Here is a 25,498-nt window from a genome sequence, read left to right on the forward strand (position 1 = left end):
GATCAGCAAGGATTTCACTGTTTAGCCAAGCTGGTCGCCTGCCATATTTACTATTCTTTCTACACATCGGGATGGTTTGTTCCTGCAACCGCAATAAGGATTCTTTAAAATACAGCCAGCTCTCCTGGACCCCTTTGCCCTTCATGTTATTCTCCCAGGGGATCCTGCCCATCTGTTCCCTGAGGGAGTCAAAGTCTGCTTTTCTGAAGTCCAGGGTCCATATTCTCCTGCTCTCCTTTCTTCCTTGTGTCAGGATCCTGAACTCGACCATCTCATGGTCACTGCCTCCCAGGTTCAGCCCACCTGGTCCCCGTCAATCCCCCTTCGTTTTACTGCTCCCCAGTCACTTACTGCAGGAAGCGCCGTCCACGGGGTGCAGTAGATCCCGCCGCTGCCACCAGTTGTCGCGGAGTGTGGGGGAGTCAGGGCCCTGCACCCCTCTTCCCGAGATTCACTGCGACTCTCAACCAGCCAGTAAAGCAGAAGGTTTATTCAAGGACAGGAACACAGTCTCAAGCAGAGCGTGTAGGTACGACCAGACCCCCTCAATTAGGTCCCTCTGGGAGGTTCAGGGAGCTCAGACCCCAGCTTGGAGTTCCCTGTGTTGCACCACCCAGCCCAACCTGAAACTAAACCCAAAACTCCTCCTGCTGCTCCTCCCTCCTTTGTTCAGTCTCCTGGGCAGAAGGTGTTAATTCTCCCCACCCCCGTTCCTGGCTCAGGTTACAGCTCAGGTAGCTTCCTTCAAGGGAAGTCCCACATCCCCACTGCAACCCCCCTGCCACATTCCCAGGTCAAATCTGCCCTGCTCCCTGCTCCGTCACACCATGGCAGGGGCATTTCTTTTCTGCCCCCGGGATGAGGGTCTCTCCTATACACAAAAAATACAATCAAAATCAAGAACCATTTCCAAGTTCAAATCTATCCCATTCCCTCCCCAGCAGAGGATCACGGTTGTGATGTCCAAACTGCTTGCAGATCCTCTTGGAAATGTTACTGTTTAAAAAAAAAAAAAAAACCACAAAAAACATGGAGAACACGGTGGGAAGACGTGTCATGATGATCAGGGTTTATTTTGGGCAAAGTAGTTTTGCTAAAGTAACTAAAGATTCACAGGGAAAGCAAATAGCCCCCATAGACAAAACCACAAAGAGATTGGAGAGGAAAACTGGATATTCAGGGAAATTATTGTGCCTCCTGCCGCCCCAGCCCTGGGTCACTGGTAACTCGCTCCCAGGGCGGGTCATTCAGCAGGAATTTTGGATGTGCACAGAACACAGACAGGATTGGTTCCCATGTGGTTACAGAACTGCCGTAAAGTGGAACAATTTTCAGCTGGTGTGATTGGAGGATATCTGGATGCAGATTATAAGACTGTCCTCCATCAATGAGGAAAAGTTGAGGTGCCTTTAGTATTCTTTTGTTCCATTCTTTGTTTCTATGGGGAATTTGCCAATGCGATATCACTGTCTTCCTTTTAAACAAATAAAACTTAATAATGATAATAATAATAAAATGGCAATGGCTGTTGAAAATAGCAATTCCAGCCCTAATAACCACTGGGAAGCATTTCTTGCTCAATTTATTCTACAGCGAGTTACAGTGGATCAGTAGATTTGATTTGGGGGAAATGAAGTAACAGCTGCCCAAATTGAGCTTGAGCACTCCTGAATGTTGAGGTGTTCAAATCTGGAAGGCAGGTGCTGGATTCCCTGTCTGAATATTAGCTATATCTGGAAAGGAAAAGTCAATTTCTGCTTCCATGGCTCAGAAGTGGAAATCCTCCTACGTGCCTGGTACTGTATCTAAAGCTGCCCAGGTCCAGAGCCTCCCCCCCTTACTTTTCATTTTAAATTCTAGTGGGATCCACATACCTCCCTTGCTAGGCTTCAGATAGAGAGGGGCACTGTCCATTTAGTCCCCCCAATTCCTTCTTTGGGGGAGAGCCCAGGGCTGGGGAGGCAGGAGGTGCAGGTGGGGGCCAGGGCTGGGGCAGGAGGGAATGCGGGTGCAGGAGGGGGAGAAGAGCCCAGGGCTGGGGAGGCAGGAGGTGCAGGCCAGAGCTGGGGCAGGAGGGAATGCGGGTGCAGGAGGGGGAGAAGAGCCCAGGCTGGGGTGGCAGGAGGTGCGGGTGGGGGGAGAACCCAGGGCTGGGGCGGCAGGAGGTGCGGGTGGGGGGAGAACCCAGGGCTGGGGCGGCAGGAGGTGCGGGTGGGGGGAGAGCCCAGGGCTGGGGCAGCAGGAGGTGCAGGTGGGGGGAGAGCCCAGGGCTGGGGCGGCAGGAGGTGCGGGTGGGGGGAGAGCCCAGGGCTGGGGCGGCAGGAGGTGCGGGTGGGGGGAGAGCCCAGGGCTGGGGCGGCAGGAGGTGCGGGTGGGGGGAGAGCCCAGGGCTGGGGCGGCAGGAGGTGCGGGTGGGGGGAGAGCCCAGGGCTGGGGCGGCAGGAGGTGCGGGTGGGGGGAGAGCCCAGGGCTGGGGCAGCAGGAGGTGCAGGTGGGGGGAGAGCCCAGGGCTGAGGCAGCGGGGGTGCAGGTGGGGGCCAGAGCTGGGGTCGCAGGAGATGTGGGTGCAGGGGGAGGGAAGAGCCCAGGCTAGGGTGGCAGGAGGTGTGTGGGGGGGAGAGCCCAGGGCTGGGGAAGCAGGGGGGTGCAGGTGGGGGCCAGAGCTGGGGCGGCAGAGGGTGTGGGCAGGGGAGAGTCCAGGGCTGGGGAAACATGGGGATGTGGGGAAGCCCAGGGCTGGGGGGGGGGGCAGCAAAACACCTAGAACTGGCTCTGTCCCTACCATTCACAGCAAGCTGCAGCATGAGGTTTCAGTTCCACGCTCCTTCCCCCTCCCTTTCCTGTTAATTGCGGCCGAGGGAATGCTGGGAAATTTAGTTCTTTCCCTGCTCCGGGGCTGGCTCTATAGGCAGGGAGCTAACCAAGGAACTACAGCTCCCAGGGCCCCCTGTTGGTTCTCAGCTCCCAGGCTGGATTCTTGCACCCCTGCAAATGTGCCGCCCCAAGCGCCTGCTTGCTTTGCGGGTGCCTAGAGCCGCCCTGAGGAGAAACCAGTGTGACAGTGAGTTTCCCCCTCCCCCTGCTTTTATTAGCTCGGGATTTAAGCTGTGCAGCCGAATGCTTGTATTGGTTGTGTAGAGATCCCCTCATCCCGGGGGCAGAAAGGAGCTGCCCCTGCCATGGTCACACACCCCCTCCCCCCAGCGACCGGGAGTGAAATGAACGAGGATGCCAGAAACGACTCCTAACCCCGGGAGCTGAACCGCGCAGGGAACAGCTGAGATGAAACTGTTCTTATGCAGGGGGCAGGCTTCTCCCTCCCTCAGCCAGTCTCCTTTTCTTCCCGGTCCTCCGTACCGGCTTCCTTTCCCCTCTGAACCTACGCCCAGGGCAAGTCGCAAGCCTTGAGACGGGACTTCCAGGCCGAAAAGGAAGCACTGGCTAAACAAGTACTGGTCCTGCAGGGACTTGTCAAAACGTAACCATTTGTGCTCAGCATAGGCCGTAACAGCAGTGTGTGTGCCACAAGAGGAATTCAAGTATCAGGGCATAGCCGTGTTAGTCTGTATCTACAAAAACAACAAGGAGTCCGGTGGCACCTTAAAGACTGACAGATTTATTTGGACATGAGCTTTCGTGGGTAAAAACCTCACTTCTTCACAAGAGGAACTGAATAGTTAAATGCCAATGGGCCATGCGTTTTGCCCAGGTGGCGAGCCTCACAAGGGAGGACTCGGGTAGCCTTGTGAGTACGAATGTTTAAAGGAAGAGACCAGGAAGGGTGGGGGCTAGTTGAGAAGCTAAGCTAAATTGCTAGCTAAATTGGTAGTGGAACAAGCCGGTGCCCATGGAAGGGACGGTTCAGCGGGAAAAGCAGGATCGGGCCCAAGCGGGCAGGCAACAGATAGAGTATTTGGAAAACAGGTTGGAAACTTTGAGGGCATAGTGGAAGGAAAGGAGTAAGTAAGTACAAGCATGGAGATTTCAAACCCCCAGGACAATAATTGGAATGGTAAAATCTGAGTTGATTGGGTGTCGTTTTGGGAGACAAGCAAGTGATTTAAGAAAAGAGAGTGAGAAGTTAACTCTGTAGTTGCTAGAGGGAATCAAGCAGTGAAACTTGGCAGGAATGTCTGCAAGTAATCCAGGCAAGAGCTTATTTAAGTGGAATTATTCGACTATGGATAAGTTAGGCTGGGTCTACACTACCTGCCTGAATCGGCGGGTAGAAATCGACCTCCCGGGGATCGATTTATCGCGTCCCGTCGGGACGCGACAATCGATCCCCGAATCGACGCTCTTACTCCACCAGCGGAGGTGGGAGTAAGCGCCGTCGACGGGAAGCTGCAGAGGTTGATTTTGCCGCCGTCCTCACAGCGGGGTAAGTCGGCTGTGATACGTCGAATTCAGCTACGCTATTCACGTAGCTGAATTTGCGTATCTTAAATCGACTCCCCCCTGTAGTGTAGATGTAGCCTCAGTCGAATTTGCTGAAGAACACTCCTGCTGTGTACAATCTGTGTTTTATACGTTTGAGATGAATTGGTATTGTTTAAAGTTGCAAAAACCGAGAATATTTTTGCCAGACACAGGAAACTAGTGTTGTTTAATGTGGTATTTAGGCATTTAATCCTTAAGGTGACTTAATGCTTTACACGATTTAAAATGTTTTGAATAAAGACCAAAGGTTGTGGCTGCAGTAGGGTAGTCAAAGCCCGGAGAATAAAAGATTTGCATTTGGTTTTGGGTAACAAAATAGCAGATAAAAGATCTGGTAAAGAGAGAGAAGGACAGTGCCCCTGGCTCTCTGTGGTCGAGCTGTCACTTTGCTGTGGGTGCATGGAGATTTTGTAAGCACAAAAGAAACAGTTACATCTTGTGTAGAAATTGATGTGGCTAGTGTAGTGGAAATTGAATTGTGGAGAGAATGTGCATTTTCCCCAGAACATGTGCAGGGTATATTGTAGCAGAGGTAAAAGAAATGCAAACCTGCCAATATAGGTTGTGTTGTCTTTTTCAGATCGCTGTGTGTTTGAAAGCAGGAGTTAGAAGTAAAAGGCAATCAAAGGTCTGGGAAAGTGAATTGTGTCCTTTTTTAAAGTAAGAATCTTTAAGCTGTGAATAGCTTTGGACCCGGAAGCAAGCCAGAAAGCCTCTGTACTAATGCAAATTATCTAACTGATAAGGTAGAAGCCACTGAAACCTGCGCTGCCTATGAACCAAATACAAGGAAATATGGGTAATTCCTTTGTTTTGCCTGAAATCAACAAGAGTATTTGTATATAAAGGAAATATTTTAAGCAACGACTGACTGCCCAGAAGGGGTGGACCTCTGTTCTTTTGTCTTTCAGATCATCAGAGAAAACGGATGCCAGCTGAACAGCATTCAATGTACCATGCATTTACTGGCACAATAGGAATTATTTCTGTGTTCTATGTCCTGTCTTGTGGTGTTTGTCTTGTGGCCAGAATGGTTGTGTTTAATGTTTTCATAAGACAGTCTAGTTCAAAATTAAACAGAAGGGTTAAATCAAAAAGCAGATACTTGTTTTTATTCAACTTGGAATACAAAGTGTTTGGATAAATCAGGAAAATGTGATATACTAAAGTCTAATACATTTGCTTAAGTAAGAAAAAGAAAGTTCATTGGCCAGAACTTTTAATTGAAAAAAATGTTGTTAAAATTTGCACACCAACAGTCTTTGGAAGCAAGGACATGGAAGGTTAACCCACTCCCCATATTGCCCATGGGATCCTTCTGGCTACCTCAGATTTCTAGCCAGAGGGCTGGGGAGGGAGGAAAACTATCGGACACCAGAGGTTGTACCGAGTGGACTCCTCAAAAGTGGGTGTGCTTGTCCTGGTTTGTTGCTCCAAAGCTCTGTAATAAAGTTATTTTACTGGAAGGGTGTACATGGCATACATTGAATACTAAGACTAATGTACTGTATAATGGCAATGTGTATGTGTTCATTGTTGGGAAAAGGTGTGTGAGTGAAGAGTGGAAGTTTCCTTTGTAGGTTAAAAGAAACCAAGAAGGGAAAAAGGAAAAAGAACAGAACGAGTTCACTGGAAAAAAAAAGTAGCTAGCAAGCACAGTCCAAAGATAAGACGCTGGCCCCATCCAAGGACACTGCTCACAGCTAAGACTTGGCTGACAATCAAGAAAAGGGGGGGCCTGAATGTGCCCAAGCAGCTGTAAAATCTGCAAAACACTGCCAGGCATTAATGAAACGTGTTAGGTTTCTTTTCTCACAGATAAAGAAGTGCTACCCAAAGACCCGGGCAGCCCTGCCGTTCATTGAAACCAGGAGACTGAGTCTACGTAAAGTCCATCAACCAAAGACTGCTTTGACTCCACACTGGAAAGGCCCTTTCCAAGTGCTGTTAACCACCAACACCGCTGTGCAGTGCCAAGGACTACCTGCCTGGACTCATGCTTCTCACTGTAAAAAGACCCCTCCACCTTGGGAGGACTCTCCCACTGATGAGCCTATTCCTCCTTCTAGCTCTGCTGTGCCTTCTGGACAGCAGGGAAGGAGGACAAGGTGAAGTGCTAGTAACCTCTCCCTTGTCCACTGACAGACCTACTGTGCCTTTGGATGTTTCTAGAAGAAGCAAAACCATTACAGGGTGATGTGCTGGTAACGTCTCCCCTGTATGATGCGGAACCACGACTGTTTCAGGAAAAGAGAAGAAGGAACACGCGCTCCATTGAAACCACAAAGTCCAGGGATTCCTGACTACAAAAGACATTAAGAACTGACCCTGGTGAAGAAACAAAGAATTATACACTGGCAAGAAGAAACTTGTGGGACCCATGCTTGAGAACGTGGTATTGATTGGATTTGGGGGTTTATTCTACAGGCTGCGCCCTGTGTTTTGGATAAGTCCTTCAGCATGTATTGCCCTCCCTCATTGGATTTTAAATGACAAGTACCAAAGGCACCTTGTTGCCACGGCCCCTGCCATCTCCTCCATTACACTGTTACCCCTGTAACATCCAAATACAGACAATGCCATAGCTTTGATAAAACCAATGGCCGAGGCACTTTAGTGATTTATTTAAATATTGTTTGAAAAAAATATTTTTAAGGTTCCGGATATCCCATATAAGCGAACAATTGAGTGGAAAATAAATGGATCAGTGGAGATAAAAGTATATGACATCACTACCCGTGAACCCCAAGAATCTGTCATTGCAATTGATGGGTTCTATAGCGAACGTTCCTGGAATTTGCACTGTGTTAAATGCGAGGGGCCCTTATTGTTATTTGGTCACCCAATTAGTGAACAATCAAACGAATACCCAAAGAGTTTGTTCTGCCACTGGAAATTTTACCTGCATAGAAATTATTCTGGTGACTAATAATGTTATTTCTGCCCTTAGTTCTATGGCCCAGAAGTTGCTGACAGAGATGGTATTGAATATCACTGAGGCTGGGAAGGCATTGCAGTGGGATCTAGCATGTTCAGAGAGTCAGGATTTCCTGAATGACCAGCTAATGGCCGTTCGGAATGATCTAGAGCATCAGGCATGGCCCACTGCCCTTACAGACACATCAGAGGTACCATCTGATCTGTGGCCATGGAGACATACTTGGAGACTTTCTGGGTGGATGTGCGGACGTTCTCAATGCTCCTCCCAAGCGTATGGACCGGTTGGGGGGGGGTGGGCTCCCACATACCGAATCCTGCCGGGTCCATGGGGAGGATGCATGTGGGATTGGGTAATTCACCGAAACATCTGGGAGATTAGACCTCCTGGTTTGCCCAATCGATTTTTGTCAGTACTCCTGGGATTACACCTGACATTTGGATGGGGTTAGGGAGTCAATGGACGTTTTGGCCGTTAGAACCCCCACAGCTTCAGTGTATCCGTAAACCGAAGCCAGGAGAAGTTGTCACTGTTCATGACTACGTTTGCTGGGAGGGTAGGAGACAAGGAACTACCCTGACAGGACACTTACTTTCTCAAGCTAATGATAGCTGTGTGTATGTTAATGCCACCACATCGCAAGACATGCATTTTAATCTCACTACCGCTGCAGGCAATCATATTATCTACTGGCCTGCAGATAGAGTTTTGCAAGTAGCCCTTAGGTTCCAGGTACCCTTTAATTGGACTAGTTTAGTATCTGATCGATTTCAGAATTTGCTTTCACTGTTACCAGAGGTTCAGAGAATCTCTGAAGTACAAGGGCAAATTCACATGCTTCAAAATATATATCAAGTTGAAAAGAATGCCTTTCATACAGCTTATGGAGTGTCTGCGATATGTACTTAGTATGATGTATTGTGCTTTGTAACTAAAACTGTACCACAACCCCATCACATGATTGCTATGGGAATGTTATTGCTTGTATTGTTGTTAGTTAGTGTAGGAGTATGTTCTTGTTCTTGTAAAGGACGTACTAATACTAATACCTTTCATGTCCGTGCTCATCGTGCATTGTCATTACATCCAATCAGTACCCCTAAGGTTGAAGCAACTGCTGTAGAATGTGAATTCCAAGACTTAATGCAAATAGAGATTTGAGAATGTTTGTTGGACTCGTAGTACAAAAGGGGGGGTTGTGGGAGCAGAGAAAGAACGGACAGGAAGGGGATTGCAATGCATGACAGTTTTTGTTAGCAAGAGTCAGGCGAACCGTAACCCTAATAACGCGAGATCTGCAGAAGCGAGGAATGTGTGAGGCGAGTGGGAAACAACCGTGTGAGAAGTTGTTGCGACCTTGTGTAGATAATATTGTATGCAGACTAGAGTCTAAACAAGTGAGGAAAGTAAGATATCAGGAGGACCTATGTATAAACATAATGCAGTTGTTGCTCATTACTGTCTGTAACAAAAGGTATAAATGCTGGCTGTCATTGTTTACCTGGGAGAGACCTGCCTAGGACGGGGAGACCCTGTGTCCTAGTGAACTCTCTCCCTCTACGCAATTGCTAGAGAGAATAAAGTATCTGACTTTGCTGTACCCAACCAAAGACTGAGAACTGTGTTTTTCTCCGACACAGCTGTGATGAGGGAAGGAGGTCCCAGCCTGGGGAGAGGAGGAGCAGGGGGGGCGGGTGGTGAGTGGAGTGGGGGGAAGAGAGGAATGGGAGGGATGGTTAGAGGAAATGGGAGAGGGTCTCCCAGGGCCAATGACCCCCATTCCCAACATCCCAGCCGAGGGGCCAGGGCACCCCAGCTCCAGCAGTAGGTTGGGGGAGAGGAGCAGACTCACTTCCCTCACTTCTAACATGCAGCCCCCTGCTAGCCCAGCCCTGGGCTCCCACACCGTGCCAGGCTCTCTCTCTTCCACCTCCATCTACAGACACCACCACCCAGCGACTGAAGCGCTGATCGAAGGGGAGAGCCTGGCTGAAGAGCGACCAGCCAGCCTGTGGCGAGAAGCATCTACGTTTGTAAGGGCGCTGAAAGTGTTAAGATGGATTGACACATGGGCGATGGGTGGGTGGACGAATGGGGAGAAGGGTAGATGGGGGATGGACGGATCGGTAGAAGCGCACGAAGAGGAATCGGGATGGATTAGTGGGTGGGTGGGTGGGGTTATTTATGGCTAAAGAGTTCGGTGTTGGGCTGGACGGGCAGACGGCGGGAGGGGTCGGTATCTTTGTTCTGAGAGAGGCCAGGACATTTCTAGGCAGGGAATCTCCCCCCTTCTTACCTTGCTGAGGTGGGTTTCGGGTCCCAGGGGCAGCTGCTCCCGTCTGCTCCTCTTCGGTTTCCCTGGACGTCTCCGTCTCCGACTGATGCTGCCTCACCCATTTATTTCCTCTTGGACTTTTATCAGCGCTTAAACATTCATCCAGCCAGCTGCTCCCGGGCATGACTCACCCTTTTCCTGCTCCGCCCACCTCCCCGGCACATGCCCCAGGGACACACCATGGGGGCTTGCCACGCCAGGCCAGGAGGATGGGGAATGCGGGGTGGGGGCAGGGCCCAGCATGAAACAAGGGAACCAGGACACCTGGGCTGGCTCTGTGGCTCGGGCAGGGGAGTGGGGTCTAGTGGTTAGAGCGGGGTGGGGGGGATGGGCTAGGAGGCAGGACTCCTGGGTTCTCTCCTCGGCTCCGGGACTGATTTTCACTGGATGTTCGGATGTTGAGGCCAGCGCTGACCGACCCACAGCACCATCGAAGGGCCGATTCAGATGATTCCTGTTATTTACTGGGGCATCGTTCCAGGACGGGCGATTTCTTGTGGGGTCCGTGGCGGCTTCGTGGCCGATGGCTTCAGAATAAACTGCTGGTGTGGGCCAAACCTGCCCTGAGTGTCCTGGTCTCTGTGTGGGGAGGGGTGTGATTTCTGGGTTGATGCAAAGTCCGGGGGTACAAAAGGGAGTTTGGGGCAGGACGAACTGGTGGAAATGCGGCCGGGAGCATGATTAAAAGTGAGTCCAGGGACCCATCTCATGCAATGAAACCCAGCGCCCCCTAGTGCCGCCCTGCAGCATTTGGGCCAGCTCTGACATCTAGGGGAGACAGCCCCCTGCCGAGCCCCCCACCCCGCTCCCCGCAGCCCAGCGCCCCCTAGTGCTGCAATCTGACATTGGGGCCAGCCCTGACCCCTAGGGGTGAGCGCCCCCTGCTGGGATCCCCCTCTCCCTACACCCCAGCGCGCTGACACCCAGTAGCCAGTTGGGACAGCGCGTGACACGTCCACAATGCTGCTGCCTCCGTATTGTCCCAGCCGCCCCAGGCCCTTGGCTGCGCGGGGAGGAAAGCGACAGGCGAGGGCCTGGGAGAGCCCAGATTGCTGAGAGCTGCCTGTGAGCAGATCCATGGCTTTGTAACGGCCAGAGCCTGGACAGGGAGGGATGGGGGTGTATGGGGCTAGCTAGAAGGGGCTATGGGGATAGTTGGGGGCTATGGTGGTAGCTAGACGGGGATATGGGGATAATGGGGGACTATGGGGGTAGCTAACTGGGGGCTATCGGGGTATGTAGGGGGGCTATGGGGGTAGCTAGATGACACATGACTGCAGGGAGTGGAGCTGGGTAGAGCTTGGTCACTTTGGCCCCTAGGGGTCAGTGTCCCCCCCTCTATGGGATCCCCAGCCGAAGTTACCAGCTGGAGTGTCCTGAACTCAGCTCCCCCGGGGTCAATCTGGGCTCACTCCCACTCCGGGTGGGGAATGGGGTCAGGGCTGGGCTGGGCTAGCAGGGGGCTGCGGGTCGAGTGTGTGATGGATTCCCAGGCCCTGGGCTCCCTCGACTCTGTACGGCCCCTGGGAGACTCCCCCCCTTCGGTGTGACAGCCCCCCCAAGGATCACCCTCCATCTCCGGGGTTAGGCTCTCTGGCCCCAACACCTCCTAGGGTTGCACCTCTGAGCCTCCAGGCCGCCTGGCTCCCTCTGTGAGCCCCCTTGGGGGGTCCCCTCACTCTGACCCCCCAGGGCCACCACCCCCAGAGGGAGTGATCCCCCGATCTCCAGCCTGCAGGGACTCTCAGCCAGCATAAAACAGGAGGTTTATTGTACGGCCGAACCCAGCCCAGGCAGTTCTCAGGGGCCTGGGGCCTGGCCAGTCTCAGCCCCGTCCAGCTGGGTCTCTCCAGCATCCAGATGGGGTCCAGACCCCCCTTCATCTCCAGTCCAGAGCGAGCTCCTTGCAGCCGACCCCCATATCACCTCCCCACAGCCCCTCCTCCATCCTGCTGTAACCCATAGACCCCACTCTCCTCACAGAGCCGAGGATAGAACCCAGGTGTCCTGGCTCCCAGCCCCCATCTCTAACCAGTCAACTTTGGGGAAGTGGGGAGGGTCCCATCACTCCAGACGTTCTTAGGAGAATAGATGTAGGTCATTTATCCAGACATCTCAGTCAGCATGTAGTGAGGGGCACCGGCAGGGCTGGGGGGGGCAGAGCTGGGCTAGCAGGGGCTGCGGGTCGGGAGTGAGGGGCACTGGCAGGGCTGGGAGGGTCAGGGCTGGGCTAGCAGGGTCTGCGGGTCGGGAGTGAGGGGCACCGGCAGAGCTGGGGGGGGGGGGCAGGGCCGGGCTAGCAGGGGCTGCGGGTCGGGAGTGAGGGGCACTGGCAGGGCTGGGGAGTGACCAGGGCCGGGCTGGCAGGGGCTGCGTGTCGGGAGTGAGGGGCACCGGCAGAGCTGGGGGGGGGCAGGGCCGGGCTAGCAGGGGCTGCGGGTCGGGAGTGAGGGGCACCGGCAGAGCTGGGGGGGGGGGGCAGGGCCGGGCTAGTAGGGGCTGCGGGTCGGGAGTGAGGGGCACCGGCAGTGCTGGGGGGAGCCCAGGGCCAGGCTGGCAGGGGCTGCGTGTCGGGAGTGAGGGGCACCGGCAGGGCTGGGGGGAGCCCAGGGTCAGGCTGGCAGGGGCTGCGGGTCGGGAGTGAGGGGCACCGGCAGGGCAGCGTGGGACCCAGCCGCCTCCTCTCCAGCCCCTCCCGTCCCGCCAGCAGGAAGAGCTTGGTGCTCCCAGCCCCCCGCCCCCATGTCAAGAAGCGTCGTTCACAGGGTGGGGGTGGGGTGAAGTTACCAGAGTCCAAAGGGCCCTGGATTCATTGCAGAGAAATAATGTCCAGCCTGCCAGCCTCAGGTGCCTGCCCCCACTCCTAGCGCTGCCCTGGGGCTGGCCCTGCCTGCCAAGTGAGAGGCCCCTGCTCAGCCCCCAGCTGGGGAGAGAACCCAGGAGTCCTGGCTCCCAACCCCCCTGCTCTAACCACTAGACCCCACTCCCCTCCCAGAGCCGGGGAGAGAACCCAGGCGTCTTGGCTCCCAGCCCCCCCTGCTCTAACCACTAGACCCCACTCCCCTCCCAGAGCCGGGGAGAGAACCCAGGAGTCCTGGCTCCCGGCCGCCGGCTCTAACCACTAGACCCCACTCCCCTCCCAGAGCCGGGGAGAGAACCCAGGCGTCCTGGCTCCCAGCCCCCCCTGCTCTAACCACTAGACCCCACTCCCCTCCCAGAGCCGGGGAGAGAACCCAGGCGTCCTGGCTCCCAGCCCCCCCTGCTCTAACCACTAGACCCCACTCCCCTCCCAGAGCCGGGGAGAGAACCCAGGAGTCCTGGCTCCCAAACCCCCCCCCGCTCTAACCACTAGACCCCACTCCCCTCCCAGAGCTGGGGAGAGAACCCAGGAACACTCATTTTGCCATGCAGGTTAACAGTTGCACCCCGGTACCCAAATTCCTTCCCTGCCTGCTAGCCAGCCCCTGCCACTGGCTACTCCCAGAAATCCCAGCTCCTCTGCCCCCAAAGGAGCCGTGTGCCCCACTTTCCCACCGCGGCTGTCACCCACACGGCGCTTGCAGTCACACGCACGGAGGTGTATTTCAGGCAGGGGAGAGGGTCCATTAAACACAAGCGGCAGCAACGGGAAGAAAGGATGACAATAGAAAACAAAAGTCCTTTAACGTGAACAACGGCCAACACTTATCAAGAGTTACCTGCCCTAGCTCATGAAGTTGGTCTTCCTCCCTGCTGGGGACAGAACCCAGGTATCCTGGCTCCCAGCCCTCATTGCTCTCACCCACTACACCGCACTCCCAGAGCCAGGGGGAGAACCCAGGAGTCCTGGCTCCCAGTCTCCCCACTCTAACCATTCAACCTTGCGGATGAAGATGGTCCCATCACTCTGGACACTCCTATGCGAAGTTGTCCGATGTAGGTCACTGGCTCCTCTGTGTGGGCTCTGAACCCCACCAGCCTAGCTCCAATCTCCCCCAATCTCCCTAGCGCAGCCCGCACCAGCCAGGGGTCCCAGGTGCCCACTCGGCCGACGGGCCGAGTCCTGGCGGGTGGATCCCGTTGGCAGCCTGTGGCCACTGGCTGAGCTCCTTTAGCTAGTCGTACCACTGCGCAGCGGGGAGAGATCGGCGTCGATCCCGATCCACTCAGGGAGGAAGGCGGCCGCAGGTTTGAAGAGCTTGAGGAAGGGGGAATCGGGGAGGGTGTAGTTGGCCAAGTAGATGGTCTCCCCACCGACCAGGTAACCGGCCCAGATGCCAAAGGTCCCGATGGTCATGATCGTGTGGTTGCAATGGGCCAAGAGAGCAAAGTCCTTTCCCGGCGACGACTCCTTCCCGTCCCCCGAGAAATACACATCCCCCCGCGAGGCGTCGATGTTCTCCCGGCACCACTCCATCCCGTTGCTGGTCACCACGAAGACCGGCTCCTGGTACTTGGCCCGGAAGTAGCCCATGGCCTTCTCCAGGTAGGCCTTGTCCGCCACCACCCCCTTCCAGACCTGGGGCATCACCCAGACATAGTCCCCCCTCCGGACGTGGACGCCCACGTAGGTCACTTTCCGGCGTTGCCCACGCAGCCCGGCCAGGTACTGGTTGGCCTCCTCCTTGACGTGGTCGTGGAAGGAGAATTGCTGGAGGATCTCCTGCCGGAGGTGGTGGTAGAAAGTCCAGGAGCAGGGGTAGCCCGTCAGCCGGACGTATTTCCCCTCGATGTGCCTGTACTCCTCCGACATCCAGTCATGGAGCTCGTAGTTCCTCCACGGGACGCTCTGGACCACGTCGCTGGAGACCATGGGCAGGGTGATGCGGAAGTGCGGCGCCAGCTGTTGGTGCATCTCTGGGAGGATGTAGGCCTGGCGCCCGTTCATCTTGGCCAGGGCGTAGAGGGTGGCGTATTCCCCCATGTGGTTCCCCAGGCGCCCGGCGGAGTTCACGGTCCACATGCCCCGCTCTGTTGGGGGGGTTGTGGTGGGTGGCATGGCTGGGGACCCCTTCGTTGTGTGCCTCTGCCTTGCAGTGGGGAACCGGCTGCTTAAGTGTAGGAAGATGGAGAAGGTCATGATGGCCAGCAGGTAGAGGCTGAGCTGAAGGACCAGCCGGAAGGGGACCCAGGAGTCCGGGGCAGTCATGGCTCCCAGCAGTGATGAGGGAAGGAGGTCCCAGCCTGGGGAGAGAAGGAGCAGGAGGGGCAGGTAGTGAGTGGAGTGGGGGGAAGAGAGAAATGGGAGGGATGGTTCGAGGAGATGTGAGAGGGTCTCCCAGGGCCAATGACCCCACAGCCCAGCGAGGGGCCAGGGGACCCCAGCTCCAGCAGTAGGTTGGGGGAGAGTAGCAGAGTCACTTCCCTCACTTCTAACATGCAGCCCCCTGCTAGCCCAGCCCTGGGCTCCCACACCAGCCCTGCCGGTGCCCCTCACTCCCAATCAGGGCCGCCGAGAGCAGGCCCCCCAGCAAGAGCGGACCGGCTAAACAGGGCCGAGGAGAGGGGGGGAAGCTGGGCCCTGGGCCCCCTTCCGGACCGCCGGGACCCGGTAATTTGTACTGGCTTCCCCCCCACTCTCTCATCGGCCCTGCTCCCGACCCACAGCCCCCTGCTAGCCCAGCCCTGGGCTCCCCCCAGCTCTGCCAGTGCCCCTCAGTTCCCACCAGCAGCCCACCTGTCACTGCTGGAGGAATGGGTATAAGGGTACATAGGGGTGGGTGGATGGATGGATGAATGGGGAGCAGGGTAGATGGAGGATGAATTGACGGGGAGAGGGGGAGATGGGAGATGGGTGGATGGATTCCTGGGGAGAAGGGTACATGTGTGGATGGATGGCTAGACGGATGGATGGGGAGAAGGGTACATTGGGGATGGATGGATAGATGGAGAGCTCAGGAGAAGGGTAGATGGGGAATGGATGGATGGACGGCTGGGGAGAAAGGTAGATTGGGGGATGGATGGATGGCTGGGGAGATGGGGAGATGGGGGATGCATGGATGGATGGATGGATGGATGGATGGACGGCTGGGGAGATGGGTAGATGGGGGATGCATGCATGGATGGATGGATGGATGGATGGATGGATGGGGAGAAAGGTAGATTGGGGGATGGAAGGATGGATGGATGGACGGCTGGGGAGATGGGTAGATGGGGGATGGATGGATGGATGGATGGATGGATGGATGGATGGATGGATGGATGGATGGATGGACGGCTGGGGAGATGGGTAGATGGGGGATGGATGGATGGATGGATGGATGGATGGACGACTGGGGAGAAAGGTAGATGGGGTGTGTGATGCTTTGTACTTCGAGAAAACACCCAGCACCCCCATTGTGTGGTATCCATTCCAAAGTTTGTCATGTCGGGTGTCTTCGGAAGGCTCATGATGCACTGAGCATGGTTGTTATAGGGATGTTATAAGTTATAATTTCATGTATATAGTTATGAGGCTGAAAATGTGTCCTCACTTAAAACAAGCCCAGGCAAAAACTCTCCAGGAGCAGGGGGGCAGTTCACACCTCATCAGGGCATGGATGGGACCAACCCAGCCCAGCCTCACAGGAACAAAGGACACTGGCCGAGGCAGCAACAAAGGATGTGTTGGACTCTCCAGTGAGTCACCCCCCTTCCCTGGGTCAGTTTGGGACTGCGATGAGGTAATGCTCACCTGACTCTGAAGGGAAGAGGGAAGAAAGGACATGATAAAAAGGAGAGACATTTGCCAGGCTCTTCCTCTCTCTTCCACCTCCATCTACAGACACCACCACCGCGCGACTGAAGCGCTGATCGAAGGGGAGAGCCTGGCTGAAGAGCGACCAGCCACCTGTGGCGAGAAGCATCTACGTTTGTAAGGGCGCTGAAAGTGTCCAGATCAGCTTAGAATGCGTTTTGCTTTTATTTCATTTGACCAAATCCGACTTGTTGTGTTTTGACTTATAATCACTTAAATCTATCGTTCTAGTTAATAACTCTGTTGGTTTATTCTACCGGAAGCAGCGCGTTTGGTGTGAAGCGTGTCAGAGGTTCCCCTGGGGAGAACAAGCCGGGTACATGTCAATTTCTTTGTTAAATAGATGTGAAAGTGAAATGAATTATATTAAAGAAATAGAATGAATTAAAGAATGCTGTATGTACCTTTAAGTAGAAATGAGAAATGCTGCAAGCCAGGGGGCAGGAAAGCAGACATTAACTGCTTAATGAAGTGCCCCACTTAAGGGCAATAGGTGAAGCATTCACCTTAGATCGATAAGTGTTAATAAGGAAGCAGGATATGCATATTGTGCCCCAGGCAAATTTTACAATTTTGCTCTCTCTGTCCCTTTGTTTAGTTCGCACCCTTTTCTCTGTGTAAATAAGACTGTTTGAATCTTGCATGGGGGCTCACAGTAGCTGAATGTATTCGCAGAGCTATGAGTCCTGAATCTAACTTTGACATAGATGACCTCAGAGGAGCTGGCAGCGTCCAGCGGGCAGAACTGGGCACTGCAGGACGGCGGTTCCTAGGGGTGGGTCTGGGACCGGAGATATCGGCTAGTGACAGTCGGTTGCACGGTCCAAGCAGCGGCTGCCCAAAGTGCTCACTCCCGGAGCTGGGAGCAGCTCACGCACCAGAGGCTGTGGGGGAACAGCCCGGGAGTGGGGGTGTCACAGCGGAGCAGGGGGAGGCCGGCTCCCAGAGTCGAGGGCTGGAGTGACCGAGCAGATCACCGGTCCGGATAACACCAGGGGAACGTCACAGTGGCGCAGCGAGCGGGGTGTATGTGCGGCTTGGCACTCCAAGTGAAGTTCACACTTTAAGCACTGATAGTTGTGATTTTAAGTGAGTCTTAAGTGCAGTGGCTAAGAACAGTCAGGAGGAGGTCACCGGTTTGTGATTTTCTGTTGGTTTCTTTCGGGTGAGGGAGCTTAGCACGAGAAAGCAGAAAAATGACAACCAGTGAGGCCGCTACAAACCAAAAGCTGGTCAGACTGGAAGAAGCAGAGAAGGAAAAGGACCGCGGGTAGGGTGACCAGACAGCAAGGGTGAAAAATCAGGACAGGGGTGGATGATAATAGCCCCTAGATAAGACAAAGCCCCAAATATCGGGACTGTCCCTATAAAATTGGGACATCTGGTCACACTAACCGCGAGTTTCAAATGGGGCAGGCAGGAACAAGGCTCGACGAGGAGGAGGCTGCACACCGAAGGGCTATGGAAGAAAAAGAGAGAGTGAGAGAAGAAAGAGAGAGAGAGAGAAAACACCAACTGGACCTGCTAGAGAAGGAGAAGCAGAACCAGAACCCCCCGACCCCAACGACCCCCATCACTCCAAAAATCCACAAATGGGAACTGAAGAGGGATGTGGGGAGGAGTCGTGGGGAACACGTAACCACAATGAAAGATTTGTTGGGAAAATGGGTGAGGGGGAAGGAGGCGGCGAGTTTTGAGGAGATGTTGGATCGTGTGACTCAAGATCATTTCCTAAGCGTGTGCAAGGCCGATATGAAGCAGTGTCCATGGGACAAAGATGTAAAGTCTGGGGACGAGGTGGCTTTTTCAGCTGATGCCTTCGAACGGAACCAGGCGTCTATCGAGGCCAGGCCACAGAAAGGGGTTTAAAACCGGTGGGAAGGGAGGGTCCCGTTTTGCCCCTGGGAAGAGAGAAGGGGGTTGGGAACCTAAACATTCTCTTACCCAAAAACATCCCTCTAACCCTCATCCCAAATCTCTTGTAAAAGCAGAAGAGCCCAAAAGGTGCTAGCAGTGTAATTCCACTGATCACCTGAGGAATAAATGCCCCGTGCTAGGAGGAAGCCGGCACCCAATAGCTCATGTTAGTTCTGCTGTCCTCAACCCAGAAACCCCCCAAGCAATCGAAACCCATCATATTGGTTCTGTGAGGTTAGAGCATGTTAAGGTTGTCCCAATTATTGGCAGGGAGTACTTGGGGCAGAGGGATACAGGGGCCCCGATCTCTCTGGTTACACCGAGTGTGGTCCCAAAGGCCAGTACGCTGCCTGGCCAAATGGCAGAGATTGTGGGGGTGGACGAAAGCAGACTCCTCGTACCACTAGCTAGAATCCATGCGGTGTGGGAAGGTTTGACCATGGGGGTGATGGAACACCTCCTAGGCAACCTGCTCCTGGGGAATGATTTTTCCCGTGTCGCTCAGGTTAAAGCATTTGCCTGCAGGAGGGAGTTTTATGCTGGGACCCCCGAGGGAAAGGGGAACGTCTCAGGAACGGCTGAGGGAATGGGAGAGAGTCTCCTTGATTCTTCAGCAGTAGGGGGAAGCCACATGCGTCCCGGTGGGAGGGTGGTTGAGACCAACTCCTGCCCTGCCGCTGGAGGGAACACCACATCAGGAAGGGATGGGGATGTGATGCCGGCCAGGGAGAGAACTGCCCAGGTTGTCAGCTGCCAGTAGGTCGCAGATGAACGAGAGACAAACCCGGCTCTAGGGAGCAGAGAGCAATGTGTCCCAGAGGAGAGCCCAGAGAAGGGGCAGGGGATCTCAGAAACCTCTGAGGTGGGTGAGGATTCCTGTGACTCTGTTACCCAGGGAAGCAGGGTGCTTCCAAGCATGGGAGAGGCTGAGACTAACTCCTTTCCAGCAGAAGGCAACGTGCCCTCTGGCGTTGGGGCAGGAGAGGGGTTGTCAGGGATTAAGGAAACTGTCCCAGTGGTTAGCTGGCAGAGTGTTGCGACTGAGCAAGGGATAGCGTCCTTCCTAGGGAGCACCTTCTTGGGAGGGGGCCCAGAGGAGGAAATTGGGGAAGGAACAGTGGGGGTACAGGGATGTCTCCTCACTGGTCACTTGGGGCAGGGTGCCCAGGACACTAGGAGGATGACAGGGAAAGGGGTGGCGGAGGGGACATGCCCCAATCAGGGCAGCCGGGCCTTATAAGAAGGCCAGGGCATTCAGGTACTGAACAAGAGGCTCTCTCTAGCTGGGGAGGGAGATGGGCCTGGCTGTAGGGGAGTAAGAGGGTACCTGGGAGTGAAGCAGGGCTGGGGAAGAGGAGAGGAGCAGGGGAGCTCCAGGCGGGCGACTGCCCAGGCTGCAGGGCCTGGTTCCAGGCCCCTAGAGGTCCTGGGTGGTAGAAGAAGGCAACAGGTCAAACCCCCTTGCCTGCGATGAGTGGCTTTTACACTGCAGTCTGCCCCAGGGAGTGGGCTAGGTGAGGACTGGCAGTAGCCCAGACTCAGGCGAGGTGGGGGGTTCCCTGGGGAAGGGAGACCCACGGAGATTGTTGGGGCATTGCCAGGGGGCAGCACCCCAGAGAAAATGGGCCCTGGGTCTGGGGGCCCAGTGGTGGCGGATCACCGGCCTGCAGAGGGCGCGCCGGGCTGGAAATGGAGCGAATTCCCTGAGAGACCAGCCGGAGGCGCCGCAGGGGTGAGTCCGCACGCTTCCAACAGGGTAACCCCAAAAGGGAGCTGGATTTTCTGCCTATGTACAGTCCTGGGGTTGGGCGATCGCTCCCCAAAGGGCCAGCCAATGTGCAGGATACCCCTGGACCCATATCCTGCCAGACCCCGAGGCACCAACATTCCAGAAGCACGATTAAATTAAGAGCCCACACAGAGGGGAACCCTGGAGGGTAGGAGAAGCCAGTGACTGATTACATGGGAGAGAGTCGAAGGACACCCTGGGTAATGAACAAACTAACCTCCAACTAAAATATCTGAACAGAGGGCGTAGTATCATAAAGATACAGTAACTCCTCGCTTAACGGTGTCGTTCTGTTCCTGAAAAATGCGACTTTAAGAAAAACGATGTGAAACGAATCCAATTTCCCCATAAGAATTAATGTAAATAGAGAGGGTTAGGTTCCAGGGAATTTTTTTTTTCATCAGACAAAAGACTATATTATATAAACACACACACACTGTATACGTTTTAAACAAACAATTGAATGCTGTTCACAGCAATGATGATTGTGAAGCTTGGTTGAGGTGGTGGAGTCAGAGGGTGGGATATTTCCCAGGGAGCCTTACTGCTAAATGATGAGCTAGCACTCGGCTGAGCCCTCAGGGGTTAACGTGTTGTTGTTAATGTCGCCTCTCACACAAGGCAGCATGAACACAAGGGAGGGGAGACAGCATGGCAGACAGAGACAGACACACACCGTGTGTGTGGGAGTGTGACGAAGTGGCGGGTTTTCTTGTTTTCGGTGGAGTTTCAATGGTTTGCATGCAGAGGGGGTGGGACTCAGTTTCCCTGGGTGTTACTGGTTTAACGAGGTGAGGGGAGAGGGAGTGTGTTTTGCAGAGGGCCGGAGAGAGGACGTGGGGACCCAGCCGATGGCCGGGAGGATGGATACCCCAGCGACCGGTGACCTGGCGACCTGGTGACCCAGAGGCCCAGCTGAGGAGACGCAGCCGGTTCTGGCCAGTGGGAGGACAATGGGCTGCAGAGTGAGGAGCCAGTGACCGGACCAGCCGGTTCCAGCCAGAGGACAGAAGCAGGAGAGGAGGCCCCGGTTTACAACCCTGTTTACCTGGAGAGAAGACAATGGACAGAGGCGGGGCTTGGGGTAGGGGATATCAGATGCCCAGCTGGGAAGCAGGGGGGCTCTGGGCTGGAGAGGGGGAGCAGGCAGAGCCCACCTGCATGCAGAGAGACTGGGATGTGCTGTGCTGAGGGAGGCCAGGCCTGAGGCCCTGAGAGTTTCCTGTGCTGTGTTCAACTCTCAATAAACCCTCCTGTTTCTTGCTGGCTGAGAGTCACTCCGGGCTAGAGAACAGGGTTGCATCAACCCCTTCAGGGGTGGAGGCCCGGGGGGTCCAGAGCGAGTGGACTCCCTGAGGGGGCCCACGGCAGAGACAGACGTGCTAAGGCTCAGAGAGGTGCGGATCCAGGAGGTGGAGGGGCCTGACCCCGAGAGAGAGTGGACCCCCGAGAAGGGCTGTCTCACTGAAAGGGGCACCCCCCCCTCACGGACCGCATGGGGCCAAGAGTGGGCATCATCTGTGAGTCCGTGACAGGAAGTGAGAGAGATGCACACTGCCCCATTCAGGAAGCTGACCCACTCTTAAGTGCATTGTCTTTTTAAGTGGATCAGGAAGTTGAGACAGCAGGGGCTGCCCCAGGCTCTCTCTGTCTCTCTCCGTGTGTCCCCTCCCTGCTCTATATGGAGAAGGGGTAAGCGGGGGGCAGGAGCAGGGGGGAGGGGGACACCCTGACATTAGCAAGGAGGAGTCTCTGGGAGCAGTTCCAAGGCAGAGGGCAGGAGTAGCACAGGGCAGTGGGAGGAGGGACTCTGAACTGCCGGCAATTGATAGCCTGCTGGGCGGCTGCCGCACAGGGAACTTAGGGGAGCGGGGAGCTAATATGGGGGAGCTGCTAGGGGGGCTGCCGGTCCACCCTGGTTCCAAGCCCCCACCAGCTCGCTGCGACGGGCTGCTCTTCCTGCAAGCCGTGGACAAAGCAGGCGGCTGCCAAACGACGTTAGAAGGGAGCCTTGCGCAACTTTAAACGAGCCCGTTCCCTAATTGACCAGCAGCGAAACACCGTTAACCGGGACGACTTTAAGTGAGGAGTTACTGCACTTGTAAACGCGCAGCTGAGATCAAAACATTGGGATTCATGTTATGTTTTGGGGATCAGAATTTTGACATGGATGTTAAACCTTATGAGAATGCTGCTTTTCAGTTAATACCTGTAAACAGGTTTGAAGCGGATCACAGCAGAGAAACCATAAAAAACCTGGTTTGCTGTGTGTGAATGGGGAAACTGAGGCATGCTGCCTCATGGCCTTGATGGCTGGATGTCAAGAGAACTATAACACAAACTGCCTTCGAGCTAGGCCGTGACTAACCCTCTTGCAGTAAACTAAGAGGTGTGACGCTCTGTACCTCGGGGGGACACCCTGCACCCCCATGTTCATCCTTGTAAAATGATTGTGTGGGATCCAATTCAAAATTTGTCATGTTGGGTGTCTTCAGAAGGCTCGTGATGCACTGAGCATGGTTGGTATAGTGATGTTACAGCAATGTTATAGTGATGTTATAGGTTGTAATTTCATGTATATAGTTATGAGGCTGAGACTGTGTCCTCATGGCTTTAAATAAGCCCAGGCAAAATTCTCCAGGAGCCGAGGGGCAGTTCACACCTCATCAGGGCATGGATGGGATCAACCCAGCCCAGCCTCAGAGGAACAAAGGACACTGGCTGAGGCAGCAACAAAGGATCTGTTGGACTCTCCAGTGAGTCACCCCCCTTCCCTTGGTCAGTTTGGGACTGCGATGAGGTAATGCTCACCTGACCCTGAAGTGGGGGGCAAAGCCAAGAGGGAAGAAAGGACATGATAAAAAGGAGAGACGTTTGCCCTGCTCTCTCTCTCTTCCACCTCCATCGACAGACACCACCACCCAGCGACTGAAGCGCTGATCGAAAGGGAGAGCCTGGCTGTAGAGCGACCAGCCACCTGTGGTGAGAAGCATCTAAGTTTGTAAGGGCGCTGAAAGTGTTAAGATGGATTGACACATGGGCGATGGGTGGGTGGACGGATGGGGAGAAGGGTAGATGGGGGGATAGGTGGATGGATGGATGGGGAGAAGGGTAGATGGGGGATAGATGGATTGGCAGAAGCACATGAAGAGGAATTGGGATGGATTAGTGCAGGGGTCTCAAACTCAAATGACCATGAGGGCCACATGAGGACTAGTACATTGGCCCGAGGGCCGCATTACTGACACCTTCCCCACCCCCGCCGCCCTCGGCCCCGCCCCCACTCCACCCCTTCCATGAGGCCCCGCCCCTGCCCCGCCTCTTCCCACCCCTTCCCTGCCCCCATTCCAACCCCTTCCCCAAAATACCCACCCCAACCCTGTCCCCTCCCTGCCCCCAGGGGGTGCAGGAGGGATGTGGGGTGTGGTGGGGGCTCAGGGCAGGGAGTTGGGGTGTGGGGTGCAGGAGGGGTGAGGGGTACAGCAAGGGGTCAGGGTGCAGGGTGTGGCAGGGATCTCAGGGCAGGGGGTTGGGGTGCAAGAGGAGTGTGGGGTGCGGCAGGGGGCTCAGGGCAGTGGGTTGGGGTGCAAGAGGAGTGCAGGATGTGGCAGGGGGTTCAGGGCAGTGGGTTGGATGCAGGAGGGGTGCAGGGTGCGGCAGGGGATTCAGGGCAGGGGGTCGGGGTGCAGGAGGGGTGCGGTGTGAAGCAGGGGGTCGGGGTGCAGGGTGCGGCAGGGGGTTCAGGGCAGTGGGTTGGATGCAGGAGGGGTGCAGGGTGTGGCAGGGGGTTCAGGGCAGTGGGTTGGGGTGCAGGAGGAGTGCGGTGTGAAGCAGGGGGTCAGGGTGCAGGGTGCGGCAGGGGGCTCAGGGCAGGGGGTTCGGCTGCAGGAGCGGTTCGGGGGGCAGGATCTGGGCCGGCGCGTACCGGGGGCAGGGCAGGCTCCCTGCCTGTCTGCCCTGCCCCCGCAAGAGGCTGGAACGTGGGGAAGGGGGGGTGGAGGGGCTGTGTGTTTCTGTTGCTTGAGGCACCGCATCCAGCAGCTCCCATTGGCCGCGGTTCCCCGTTCCCGGCCAATGGGGGCTGCTGGGGGCGCTGCCCGAAGCAACAGCCACACACAGCCCCTCCACCCCCCCTTCCCCACGTCCAGCCTCTTCCCGGAGCGGCGTGGGGCAGGGCGGGCAGGGAGCCTGCCCTGCTCCCGGTGCACGTCCGGCCGGAGCCGGTCTGGTAAACCCTGGGGGAGAGCGGGGGGGAGAGCGGGCAGCAGAAAATCACCCCGCAGGCCTCGTGTTTGAGACCCCTGGATTAGTGGGTGGGTGGGTGGGGTTATTTATGGCTAAAGAGTTCGGTGTTGGGCTGGACGGACAGACGGCTGGAGGGGTCGGTATCTTTCTTCTGAGAGAGGCCAGGACATTTCTAGGCAGGGAATCTCCCCCCTTCTTACCTTGCTGAGGTGGGTTTCGGGTCCGGGCGCCAGGGGCGGCCGCTCCCGTCTGCTCCTCTTCGGTTTCCCTGGACGTCTCCGTCTCCGACTGACGCGGCCTCACCCATTTATTTACTCTTGGACTTTTATCAGCGCTTAAAGATTAATTCAGCCAGCTGCCCCTGAATGTGACTCACCCTTTCCTGGTCTGCCCACCCGTCCGGCACATGCCCTAGGGGCTCATGGCAAACCATGGGGGCTTGCCACGCCAGGCCAGGAGGATGGGGAATGGGGGGTGGGAGTGGGGCCCAGCATGAAACAAGGGAACCAGGACACCTGGGCTGGCTCTGTGGCTTGGGCAGGGAAGTGGGGTCTAGTGGTTAGAGCAGGGGTGAGGGGCTAGGAGGCAGGACTCCTAGAGCCCAGAGAGCTGAGAGCTGCCTGCGAACAGATCCTCGGATTTGTAACAGCCTGAGCCTGGAGAGTGAGGGATGGGGGTGTATGGGGCTAGCTAGGGGGGGCTATGGGGCTAGCTGGGGGCTATGGGGCTATTGGGGTAGAGGGGCTATGGGGCTAGCTGGGGGGGGGCTATGGGGATAATGGGGGGCTATGGGGGTAGCTAGATCACAGATGACTGCAGGGAGTGGAGCTGGGTAGAGCTTGGAGACTTTGGCCACTAGGGGTCAGTGTCCCCCCCCCATGGGATCCCCAGCCGAGGTTACCAGCTGGAGTGTCCTGAACTCAGCTCCCCCGGGGTCAATCTGGGCTCACTCCCACCCCGTGTGGTGAATGGGGTCAGGGCTGGGCTGGGCTAGCAGGGGGCTGCGGCTCGAGCGTGTGATGGACTCCCAGGCCCCGGACTCCCTCGGATCCGTACGGCCCCTGGGAGACCCCCCCCCTTCGGTGTGACAGCCCCCCCACAAGGATCACCCTCCATCTC

General features: G+C 55.7%; 2 protein-coding genes across 8 annotated transcripts in view; both read right to left on the minus strand.

The window, feature by feature from the left end:
• LOC101950977 (galactoside alpha-(1,2)-fucosyltransferase 2-like) overlaps positions 1-24,685 on the minus strand; it is a 36,582-nt gene extending 11,897 nt beyond the window's left edge. The window contains exon 1 of one of the 3 annotated variants that reach the window (XM_065571040.1): positions 24,580-24,685. The gene's annotated coding sequence lies outside the window, so the exon portion shown is untranslated. Of the gene's footprint in view, positions 1-351; positions 1,024-9,674; positions 9,838-24,579 lie in introns of those variants that run through there. The other 2 variants (XM_065571041.1, XM_065571042.1) reach the window with 2 other exon arrangements.
• On the minus strand, positions 13,277-24,701 carry LOC112060995 (galactoside alpha-(1,2)-fucosyltransferase 2-like). Of its 5 annotated transcripts, XM_065571027.1 has the most exons (4): positions 24,580-24,698; positions 22,946-23,111; positions 16,366-16,521; positions 13,277-14,876 (listed from the first exon to the last, which is right to left on the minus strand). In XM_065571027.1, exons 2-4 carry the CDS (start codon positions 23,037-23,039, stop codon positions 13,804-13,806), a joined length of 1,323 nt encoding a protein of 440 aa, XP_065427099.1. In that variant the 5' UTR covers positions 23,040-23,111; positions 24,580-24,698; the 3' UTR covers positions 13,277-13,803. The 5 variants fall into 5 exon arrangements, with proteins under 5 accessions (XP_065427099.1, XP_065427100.1, XP_065427102.1 ...); XM_065571028.1 differs by lacking the exon at positions 16,366-16,521; XM_065571030.1 differs by lacking the exon at positions 22,946-23,111 and having other exon boundaries at positions 24,580-24,696.
• Between the last annotated feature and the right edge of the window lie 797 nt (positions 24,702-25,498).

Source organism: Chrysemys picta, chromosome 17 (genome assembly GCF_011386835.1).
Source record: "Chrysemys picta bellii isolate R12L10 chromosome 17, ASM1138683v2, whole genome shotgun sequence".
Taxonomy (NCBI): Eukaryota; Metazoa; Chordata; order Testudines; family Emydidae; genus Chrysemys; species Chrysemys picta.

Bases quoted from the DNA above. Each gene is read 5' to 3' on its own strand.
- LOC112060995 (XM_065571027.1), bottom strand. From the start codon at position 23,039: ATGGAGGTGGAAGAGAGAGAGAGCAGGGCAAACGTCTCTCCTTTTTAT. The intron at 16,522-22,945 runs GTGAGCATTACC...TTCTCGCCACAG, and splicing joins GCCCCCCACTTCAGGGTCAG to GTGGCTGGTCGCTCTTCAGC. The intron at 14,877-16,365 runs GTGAGCATTACC...TTCTCTCCCCAG, and splicing joins CCTCTTCCCTTCAGAGTCAG to GCTGGGACCTCCTTCCCTCA.